The sequence below is a fragment of the Euphorbia lathyris genome, chromosome 7 (genome assembly GCF_963576675.1).
Source record: "Euphorbia lathyris chromosome 7, ddEupLath1.1, whole genome shotgun sequence".
NCBI lineage: Eukaryota > Viridiplantae > Streptophyta > Magnoliopsida > Malpighiales > Euphorbiaceae > Euphorbia > Euphorbia lathyris.
In genome coordinates, this window is record NC_088916.1 from 16635894 (window position 1) to 16648062 (window position 12169).

The following is a 12169-nucleotide window of genomic DNA, read 5'->3' on the forward strand; positions in this document are numbered from 1 at the left end:
AGAGAGAGAATGCGGTTTCCCTCTTTACTAATGGTGTTGTATGTATGGTTCTTGATTGTCCGTGAGCTTGACTTAGAAATAGGTATATTAGACTTGCCTCATATTTCTCATCATTTTGTATTCCAGTAATTGAACTTATTTTTCAAGCTCTATTCATAATTGAAAGTACTTGATTAAGTTCAAATCAGTATTGAAGAAATTTATGAAAGTATATGCAGCAATATCATTGATAGGGGCAAGGGACACTAGGAAAATAACCTACATCCATATTAATTATTCTCGTTACAAACTAATTTATATATAGTAATTGAAATTACAAAGACTAGTATTTTCCAATACGTCTGGCTGTGGTTTAAAATTCATTATCTCTACCACTTTCTTCACTTAATTTTTGAAGAACTTTAATTTCCTCTTGTTCTACAAAAGAACAATGCCTAAATTATCTAGCGTAGATAAAGTTCACTTGCCAACAAGCAAGCAATTACTTTATGAACATAGAAAATATGACTTATAGCTCAAAAATTATTAAAACATTAACAAAATGAGAAGGGTCAAATAAGTAGTATTTGACCATAATTTGAATAAGAAAAAAGACAATAATTTTGTCATACTCAAGTTAATTTAGGCACCTAAATTAGTATAATAACACCCTAAATTATAAATGAGTTATCTTATTTTTCTATTGACTTGACCCAACATAAGAAAAGTAATATTTATTATTTCTTGGATGGGTTGGTGAGTTATTTGAGTTATTTAATGTTTATATTATAATTGCAATTCAAACTCTTAATTCAGTCTCTTTTGGTTTAAAAATGTTAATGTAAAAAAAATTAATTATAGTTCATAGTTGTAATTTCATCTGTAAGATTACTTTTGATTAAACATTAAAAGGCTATATGAAAATTATACAAAAATGGATAATAGATAGTGAAATAAGTTGTGAAAACTCGATCAATTTAGAGTTTAGAATATCAATTCATGTCAAACCTTTGTAAAGAATCACGAAAGTTGTAGAATATCAACTACTGTCGCAATGTGCTAGTAAATATATGTCGGTATCGAAAATAAGTGGATGGTATTTCAAATTTACTAGCAGATTCCTCTGACCCATTTTGAATCGGAATAAATCTCCAGCGTACAAAAATTTGTGGTCGATATGCTATACTGGCAACCTTTTTACCAGCGGAATAGAATTTGTTTGTAAGCCGTTAATAATATCGATTACAGATGAAATATGGCCAATCACCTATGAAAATTCATTTGTTATATATTATATTTATATGTATTATTTTACAACACTAAGGGGGCGTTTGGTTCATAAGGGGTAAAGGAAAAGGAATCAAGAAAGGAAAACTAAAAGAAAGGAATGGAATAACCATTAATTCCCCTATGTGTTTGGATATGTTTAGGAAAGGGAATGGGGTAAAGGAAATCCAATTCCCTAGAGGGCATGGGGGTAATGGTTTAACCTAAAGTGGGATAATGGCTTAACCTAAAGTGGGTAAAGGGAATGAGTTTTTTTTTTTTTTTTGTAAACAAACAAGAACAAAGGAAATGAAACCCTCCCATTCTCATTCTCATTCCCATTCCTAAAGACCCCAAACCAAACGCCCCCTAATATCGTATTATTATATCCTTCCAAAAACAATTATATTATTATATTATTTATATAAAAAAATTTTGAAACAAATAACATATTCATTAATGGAAATTCGAATACAATAAAATTCGGAGGAATACATTCCATTCCGAGAATTTTGAAAAAGAAAGGGTTGTGCGAGTTAACATATAAACCACACTATTTGCATAACGACGTATAAAACTTATAGTTACATCATTAAAAGAATCACAAAGGGCCCTATACTCGTCAACAATAATCTCATAAGCCAAGGGAAAGCTAGTTTGCTGGAGGTGATCAACCACAACTAACACATCAGATTCCACTCTAACCCCATCCAACCCCTTGCATTTTAACCAACTGAGTTTCTCACGAATACTTATAACTTCATCATCATTTGGCAAAAAATTCTCAAATTTCCTACATGCAAAAGCACTATAGAAATTCTCATAGAAATCGTGTAGCACTGTCCCGATACCAATGAAACTCGTTCCAGGAAAAATTGAGGCATCTACATTCAGTTTTAACGCATTTGGCGGGGACACGACCAAGCCTACAACTCAGCAGTTCCCAACCTAATTACCTTCAAACTCGCCTAAGCATCTTGCAAATTCTTTAGGACCGAAACACATAATTTAATGATACTTTCCGCAACAACAACATTATCATTCCAAAATGCACAATTTTTACCGTACCACATACCTCAAATTACTGCTACCCAAACACAATATTTATCAACATTGAAAACATCCAAAACGTTTTTCATCCAGTCTTGAAAAGATTCAATATGGGGAACATTTAAATAGTTCAACGATACACTGTTCCACATTGCTACAACATAAGAACATTCATTAAATATATTGAAGAGAGGTTCATATCTTATCCTACATAGGTTGCAAATCAGATCAGTCGCAATTCGCCTTAAAATTAAGTTATCAACCGTAAGGAGAATACATTTGCAAGCTCGCCACAGGAGATTTGGCATCTTGCTCGACACCTTCAACTCCTAAAGTGTTTTTGAAAAACTAATTGGTTGTTATGCACTCTAATTTAGGCTCGGATTGTATCCATCATTTAACGTATATTCCTCGTTATGCTCCAGAATCTAGAATCAAAATTCTGTCTCTTTATTGGTATATAGAGGAATAGTCAAAATGCTATTGGAATCCTCATTACTAAAAGTTATACGGATAAGAGCTTCATCCCAACGCCTTTGATTTTCATAGAATAACATTTCTACATCCGCATGCTTCACAGCTTCCAAAAGCACAAACACTAAGGGAAAAAAAAAAAAAACCAGAACAACGGCAAGGCAAGAGTCATTAACCAAGGACAAGTTTAGGAAAGCTAACTCCTACATTGTCATCAAATAACAAAGGTAAAATGAACACCGGAAGAGAGGAAAACATAGTTACTCCTAGTTCCCGAGCATGTCCTTCCAACGCAAGGTGGTCCGCCATCCGGTTTTGCTCCCTAAAGACATGGACAATTTGGATTTCCATAAATGATAACCAAATTCTCTTAATCGTCTTTACCAAAATCCGGCTTGCCAAGCATTCACTTCTCATATCAGATAACAATCTCACAGCTTCAACGGTGTCTGACTCAATCTGTAATTTTCTAATGCCCAACTATTCCGCCAGCCTTAACCCGACAAGATACCCCAAAATTTTAAAAGTTATAATATTGCTTACATAAAATATAAAATGTATATCTATAAAGTATTAATTACTTATAAGTATAAATTAATATATTTATATATAGTAAACACGTTCAACTTTGATTCAACTCGGGTTGAACCTTTAGTTCGTAATCCTTAACTTTTCATGACATTAATCAATTCAATTTTAATAATCATATGTTAATAATTATACGTTAACACACGATAACGTGTTGTGTTAAACAATATAAAATCTATAATTCGAGTATGAGAAAAAAAAAAAAGGAAAAAGGAGAAATTTAAGAAATTATGTACTTTCATATATTTTTTTCAGTAAAGGACAGAATTTAATCTAAAATTCTAATAATCTGGTAAATTGAATATTGGAATTACATTAGTCTATGTGAGTGTGACAATTCAATAAATTAGCAGTTTGTTTTTTAATAAATTTTCTCATCTCATGAATCAACAAAGAAGATTCTGGTAATTCAGGGATTCCATAGAATCCATGAATCACTTTTGGATATTCTACCAAATAAACTTCTGTCCCACTTTCCTTCAATCCTTCATAATACCTCTTTTGCCAATCCTGCAATACATCATACCCTCCTATACATATCAACGTCGCCGGAAAATCCACCCCCGTTATATCCACCGCATTCGGCCCAAACACATTCACCACCGGATGGTTCCGATCCGCCCCCTCCGGCAAAAACGCCTTCCAATACCAATCCGCTAGGTCCACCGATAACCCCGTAACTCCGGCCAGCCAGATCTCCGATTCCGTCCTCTCTTCCCCTCCGAAAAACGGTTGGATCGTAATCAATCCGATTATATCCAAATTCGTGAACTTATAATCAATCGCTTTAAGCACTACATTATGCGCTAGATTCCCTCCGGCGCATCCACCGGCGACAAAACACCATTCGAGATCAACTTTCGCGGAGAAATTATCGAAATTCATTCCATCGATGAATTTCAACGCGTCGAATCCATCCTCGTATTGACACGGATACTTATTCTCCGGTGCGAGGCGGTAATTAACGGAGATCACAGCAGAGGGGATTTCACGAGCGAGTCTCCGGCAATACTGGTCGGTCTGCTTCGAATCCGCCGTGAGAAAACAGAAACCTCCGCCGTGGAAGTAAACGATGAGGGGGAGACTGTAGGGAGTAACGGAAGTTGTGGTTATCGGAATGTAGAGACGGAACCAGAGCTTTTGCGTAGGGTCGATTGGGATATCGAAAGAAGAGACGTTGTGTATAGGTTTAAGAGAGGGAGGTGTTTTGGGATCGAAAAGCTTCATGAAACTGCGATTAATGGTGAAATTGGAACGGCGGGAGGTGGCGGCGGCGATTGAGAAAGCGGCGAGCATTAGCCGGGTTTTCAATGGAAGACGAGGGGCTGTGTATTTCTTTGACATTTTTGGGCAACAGATTGATAGCATTCATACATGCGGAGAAGATGATGATGATTGTTTGTTCTTAATTTGTAATTTTGTGTTAATTTAATTATGAAGTTTTTGAATTGAATTTTGATGGATTAGTTGTAATTTGATTATGTTTGGCTGGAAATTCGATGGATTCAATTTGTTGTTGTCGTTGAGTATAGTTAAGTTTTGTCTAAATGTCTATAAGCCAAAATAGAATTCCTACTTATGTGGGTCTCCTCAATTTTAGAATTTTATGTGATCACCTTTCTTTCTTTTCCTTAAATAATAATAATGGGTAAATTACAACCATGGCCATTGAACTTTACTCATTTTCACGTTATGGTTATTCAACTTCATTTCTTCCCGTTATGGTCGCTGAATTTTACACTTTTTAATACTGGTGGCCACTCAATTTTAACCAATTTCTCAAAATGACCGTTAACGATCTCAAAGTGAAAATATTCAAAAATTAAAGTTGTTCAGAACAACATTTATCATAAAACCACATTTTTTATTTTCGAAAATCACATTTTTTGGAATTTTCTCTTTAAAAATTCACTTTCTCTCTCCTAACCAAATAACACCTAAATGACCTCAGAACGAAAAATTTCAAGAATTAACGCTTTGGATTTTTTATTTTTAGCCGTCAAATGTCATTTTGAGGCGTTAAGTGGCCATCAGTGTTAAAAAGTGTGAAGTTCAATGGCCATACCGAGAAGAAATAAAGTTCAGTGGCCATAATGTGAAAATGGATAAAATTTAGTGGCAATGTATGTAATTTACCCTCCTAATAATGATAAATAAATTGGAATATTGTAACAAGTTTTAATTTTGTTTCTGAAAATAAATGGGAAGTTGAAAAATGTAGTGTTGGTTTTAATAACATGACATAATGACTTTAATAATATTATAGGTTGGTTGGTTGATTTGTTGATTTTGTTGGTGTAAAAACTTTTTTCTTATGTGTTAGGTATGATTTCGTGATGTGATATATTAATTTGATGCAATGAGAAATATTGTTAATTAAATAGTTTTTTTTCTTAATAAATTTATTTAAAAAGTTTGATTAAATCTTAAATTTTCATGTTGTTTCAATAATTCTTTAACTTGTTTAAAACATAGTCTTAATTTGTCCAAAATCTTTTATTAACCTTCTGAACTTTCAAGTTGTATCGATAGTCTCAATTAATCCATGAGTCTGATGTGGCATTGAGCATATAACAAACGTACATGTTTCTTTCATCTAACATATTAGAAAGAATGACGTTTTATATTTAAATCTCTACATATAGCCGTTTAAATTATGAAATCTCCAATGTTTCTTCGAAACTCTTAAATCTTTAAACAACAACTATAACTATTTATTGCGTTTATTCTCTTCTGTTCTGTTCTTATGGATTTTTTATATTCTCTTATGAAATCAATTATTCTCTTCTCTTCTAAAATCACTTCTTCTCTTATTTTTTAAAATAGTTTTTTCTCTTGTCTTCTAGGGTTATTCTCTTCAAATAGTTTATTCTATTCATTTGCATATATTTTTTCTACGTTCGTTAGTTAAGAAGATCTCAAGACTTTTAATGATAAAGTTTCAAATGCTTTTGATTTTTAGTGCTTAAACGGGCTCGAGATTGGTAACTCTAAACTCGAAAGTGATTGCTTGAGTTTTTCACCGATTGCTTTAGTGATTGAAGACTTTACTGGACTATTTAGTCTGCCCTAGGCAGACTGTACAATCTATTTTTTATTGGATATTTCATTTCAGTCTATTTTGTTAGACTGTTCGGTCCGTCCTAGGTGAACGTCACCATTAATAACATTAATGTGTATCTAAGATACAAGAGGTAACTTGATAATCCAGATCTTTAAATCCTTACCCTAGCCCATGGGGTTCGAACCTATGATTTCCCTATTAATATATATACTCTCAACCACTAGACTAAGAATTTCACTACTATATTTGTGATAATTAAATATTATAGTATATAATAAATTAAAATTGATTTGCGTGGTTAAAGGTTTTTAATTGTTTGAATTAGATCTTAAATTCGATTTCTAACGCACACTATAAAAGATGCCCAAATTGTCAAAATGGATGCTTATTCTCTATAGAAAGACATACGATGTGGAGTGGAGGAAGTAACTATGAGTTGTATAGTCACAATTCCTTTAATCGACATTATTTATTTATTTATTTTGTATAACTTTACCTTATATATATGTTATAATTATATTGCATACGCACGCCTCTCAAAAGGAGAAAGGGGATTTTCAGAAAAGGGGGAAAAAAAGAGAAGGGGGAGAAGCTGAGCCACAGCCACAATGGAGAAATCAGTCCACATTCCTCTCTCAACCTTCATCACTGTCTTCTCGATTTCTTTTCTTGCTGTTGCCACTGCGAAATCCGACCACCATTTCAAGAAGGAGAAGCTGAGCCACCTCCATTTCTACTTCCATGACATAGTCAGTGGCCGAAACCCTACCGCCGTCAAAATAATCGATTCACCGATGAACTCATCCTTCACAGGTTTTGGTATGACGGCGATGATAGATGATCCTTTAACTCTAACTCCGTTAATCAATTCGACACTCGTAGGGAGAGCGCAGGGGATCTATGCGTCTGCATCGCAAAACGAAGTCGGTTTGCTGATGGTTTTGAACTTCGCTTTCATGGAAGGCAAGTATAACGGCAGCAATTTAAGCGTTTTGGGCCGTAACGCGGTGCTTTCAACCGTGAGAGAGATGCCGGTAATTGGCGGCAGCGGTCTTTTCCGATTTGCCCGTGGATATGCTCAGGCAAGAACTCATACTTATAACCCCAAAACTGGGGATGCTGTTGTGGAGTATAATGTCTATGTCTTTCATTATTAATCCTTTTCTTATTTTGGGGAGAAAAACTTCAATTTGTTACTGGTTTATGTGTGTTCTATGATTTATGTGTGTTCTATGATGTATGCAAATATCAAATTATAAATATTTTAGTAAGGCTTTCCAAAAAAAACTTGATTGGCTGAACTTTCAAATTGTTCCGACAGACCTCTGAATTTACATAAACTGTTCAGTTAGTCTTTGAACTTATATAAAAATGTAATCAATTAATCACTCGGTCGCAAAAAAAACAGTAATTTAAATGCGAAAAATGTATTCCCCAAGTCTTAAAAAAAAAATAAACCGATCAAAATCGGAATATACGATTCTAATATTAGAAAAGACAAAGTTTTATAGTTGAGTAAGTAATAACTTCGCTTTTAATCTATTTTTGAATTATGTAATAACATTCTAATATGCATGGAATGAATCTTTCACATTTAAATTATTTTTTTTTGCTACCGAGTTATCAATTAATTACATTTTACGCAAATTTAGGGAGTTAACTGAGCATTTATATAAGTTCAGGAAACTATCGGAACACTTTGAAAGTTCATGGTCCAATCAAGCTTTTTGGACAAGTTCAGGAGGCAAAAGATATATTAAGTCTTTTATTAATATTGTAAATTATATTCAGTCAATTTCTTTTAGGGTTAATTACAAAACTAGTCATTTTTGAAAGCCTATTTACATATTTAGTCTAGTTCTCAAACTTCTTATAAATATAGACACTTTCACTATACATGGACAAAAATATCATTGTCCTTTCCCATTCCTCACATTCTCCAGAAACAAATCACAAAGAAACTCACGTAGACAATTTCAAAGCGATTAACCTCTCAGGCAACCTCCTTCTCCAGCAACCTATTTATTCGGTAACCATTTTCAACGTCATTGACCTTTTCCATTCCTCACCTTCTCTATAAACAAAAGACAGATAAACGCGATCGGAAGAGGAGAAAGAGGGCGATTTCATGGCAACCTCGTTCCGAAAAAGAACCTCATTCCACCATTTTCAGTGTCGTCATCATGGGTAAGGGTAAAAAGGAAGCCCGAAGAAAATGAAAGGTAAATAATTTCAACTTTTCATTTTCTTTCATCATTTGTATGGTATATTGTTGTATGATTTTATTGCAAATGATGACAAAATGATGTAAAAACCATAGTACATTGTTTTCTTTTAATGCGACAATCATGGCAGTTGTTGAAATCGATTTCATATGAACTCTGTCGCGTTTGTTGAAAATGCGACAGACCTGATAGATTGAACTAAGGATTTATGTACTTTAGGGTTGGATTTTGGATTGATGAATCTAGCACTGTAACAGACAAAGTAAAACTTAGGTTATCAGTTGCGTTTTCTGAAAATGCGACAGATACGACAAAGTATAGTGTCTACTATTTGTCGTATTTTTATGAAAATGTGATAGATGCGACAAAGTATAGTGTATGTTATTTGTCGTGTTTTTTGAAAATACGACATGTACGACGGAGTATAATGGCTGTTATTTGTCTTACTTTTTGAAAATGTGACAGATGCGACAGAGTATAGTGTCGATTATTTGTCGCGTTTTTAAAATGCGACAGGTGCGACAAATAATAGTGTCTGTTATCTGTCGTTTTTTTTTTTGTAAAAATACGACAGATGCGACAAAGTATATTTTCTGTTATGTTCTCTATATTTGTCTTATTTGCAGGGTATCACAACAGAACAAAAGGAGAAAGACTCAGATAAAGTTCAAGTACCCATTTGTCTTAAATTTATCCGCGCAAATATCTAACAGGTTTAACATGTCCGCGTGTAAAGTTATTAAAGAGAATTTGACCCCCAAACAAATAGAATTGTTTAGGGCATGCTGTTTCGGAGCTTATCTCGGACGAGATTTTCCCATTCTGCTCGGGTTGGTTATCCACACGTTAACTAGACAGATTAGTCTAGTTGAAACATGTGATAAGGAGATGTGTTTCAATGTCAGGGGAGTGGAGTTGAGATACACTATAAAAGAGTTCGGGATAATTACATGGTTACCCTTTGGAAGCACACAAACAATAATGAAAGGGATGAAAAAGATTAAGACTAAAGTAGGATTTAGGAGAAGTTTTTTGGTAGGAAAGCTAATGTAAAACACGACGACATATATGAGAAGTTAATGAGAACGGATTGGGCCAAACAAGACGATGGTGATGCAGTGTTGATGGCAATGCTATATTTCATACATGACAACATTTTGGAACATAAGCCCACATGAAAAGTCCATGGTTACATTATGACCCTTACTGAGTTTCCAGAGCTCTTCCACAAGTATCTATGGGGTGTGGTGGCTTTTAATGAGAGCTTAAAGACATTGAAGTCTACTTTAGATAAGAGAAGTTTCCAGGATATGGCTGAGGGGGAAAAGGTGAAATGTCGGATTCTATATCAACTGTATGGTTTTACTCATGCATTCCAAGTATGAAATTTTTGTATACTTATACTTGTTGCTTGATGTTAAGTTTGGATTTATGAGCTATGGAAAGCAACTAATATCTTTATATAAGTCTCGAATGTGACTCTACCATTCCCCGCGTGTTTCGGTGGACACAGTTAAAGATCGCGTAATTGTCTTAAATATAGATATTGTTTGAGGTAAGTGGACAAGTTGTATGAGTTGAAATATTCGAAAAGCTTTTTTCACTTATTACGTTCGAGAATTGTTTTATAGGAAGCTAATCCTCCTAAACATACAACCATTGAACTTGAAGATGGAGAAAAGGAACGTAGTTGGTTTAAACATTTGATGGACCATTTGAAGGAGGAAGCAGAAGATGAGGATAAGGATGAGGAGAAAGAGGATGAGGAAGAGGAAGATAATGAAAGATGGAGAAGAGGAAGAAAGAGCAGAAGGCGAAGAGGAAGAAAATGAAGATGATGAAGAGGGAACAAAAGAAGTTGAGGGGGACGAGGAAGAAGAAGAAGATGATAATCAGTTTGTCATTTGTCCAAGAGTGGATAAGAGGACATGTGGATGAAATTATGGAAAGGGTCAATCACATGATGACCTCACATCAAGAGTGGTGCACCGTGCGATTTTTAAGCTTAGGTGACCAATTGTCTGTTTTTGGGAGTCTGAACTCCAATATGCAGAGAAAGATGAGGCCATGAAAGATGATACGATGAAAGATATTGAGGAGGAGAAGAAAGATGATGTGCAAGAGGAGAAAGAAGTTAAGGAGCAAGATGGGGATGAGAAGAAAGGAGAAGGTGAGGAGGAAGATAAGAAAGAGGACGAGGAAGAAGAGGAGGAGAAAGATGGGGATGAGAAGAAAAATGATGAGGAAGAAGAAGATAAAGAAGATTGAGAGAAAGAAAAAGGCGATGAGAAGAAGGTGATGCGAAGAAAGAAAGAGAGTAGAAGAAAGAGGATGAGAAGAATGAAGAATGCGAGGAGAAGAAAGATGACGAAGAAGAGGAGAAAAAAAATGAAGAGAAGCATGGAGGAGGGGAGGAGAATGCGCAGGAGGAAACAACAATTTCGGTATGTAGATGACTTACTTTACTTGTTTATTTTACCTTTTACTGTATGATTGTCTTTTACTTGTTTTATTTGTATTAAAAAGGATGAAAGTCAGAATGCAACAGACTTAGTACAGATGTGTCTGTTTGACTTGAAGTTTGAGGGATATTTAGATGAACTAATGGAAAAGGAAAAAGTAAAACTTTGTTGCATATGTTGTTGATGTGATAGACGCATCATCATTATATGTTTGTTATCTATCGCATGTTTTGAAAATGCGACAATATATTATTTATTGTGTGATATGGTGATAGAAGTGCTAAATCCAAAAGAAAAGGTAGCCAAAAGAACTTGTGTATGGGCAAAGGTAGAGGAAGAGCATCTCGATAAGGAAGAACCAGTCAGTTTCTTCGCTCACCGTTCACTGATCCTTTCACCAAGAAAGGTAAGAAGAAACTAATCCCAACATAGAAATGTGGAGTTCTAGATGATAGGAGGGATCTACTTGATACAAACGCGGTTCTCAAATACACTGAGTGGTTAAAAACGTCAGATCCAAAAGAACAGAGGCATCATTCGGGTGCAATATCACTTGACCAATAAAGCTTGGTTTGAACAGTTGCAAACATCTGGTGAAAAGGTCGACAATGATGTAAGTGTCCCGAGTTACTGTTTAATGTCGCAGTGTATTTATTCTTATATATAGTTTAATGTTTTACTTACTTTTATTTTGAATATTGAAACAACATGTCAGTGGGTGGTTTACTTTACTGTGACGTCGTTCTTACACATAGACTGATATATGGACTACTGTCGATTCGGAGTTCATTGGTTGCATGTCTCAAGACTACTATATGAAGGGCTATAAGGAGGAAGGCTGGGATAGCTCCTTATTTCTTGACCGATTGAATGGGATGCCAAAGGAATTCATCCGGTCGTGGAGTGAAGTTCAGATGGTACTTATGCCGATAAAATATAAAAACGAGCATTGATTCCTAGGGGTTTTTATGTTACACGAAATGCATTTATACATATATGACAGTCTGGTGTCAAATTGCAGCGAGAAATCTCTAGAAAAAATTTTAAGTTTACGTCTGGAT

The 12169-nt window shown here is 34.6% G+C and overlaps 2 protein-coding genes across 2 annotated transcripts; one reads left to right on the forward strand and one right to left on the reverse strand.

Moving 5' to 3' along the window:
- Positions 1 to 3626: 3626 nt before the first annotated feature.
- On the reverse strand, positions 3627 to 4805 carry LOC136200626 (probable carboxylesterase 18). Its single transcript, XM_065991034.1, has one exon. It carries the CDS (start codon positions 4723 to 4725, stop codon positions 3673 to 3675), a length of 1053 nt encoding a protein of 350 aa, XP_065847106.1. The 5' UTR covers positions 4726 to 4805; the 3' UTR covers positions 3627 to 3672.
- Positions 4806 to 6938: 2133 nt separating this feature from the next.
- Positions 6939 to 7683, forward strand: LOC136200627 (dirigent protein 22-like). Its single transcript, XM_065991035.1, has one exon. It carries the CDS (start codon positions 7030 to 7032, stop codon positions 7576 to 7578), a length of 549 nt encoding a protein of 182 aa, XP_065847107.1. The 5' UTR covers positions 6939 to 7029; the 3' UTR covers positions 7579 to 7683.
- Positions 7684 to 12169: the final 4486 nt, after the last annotated feature.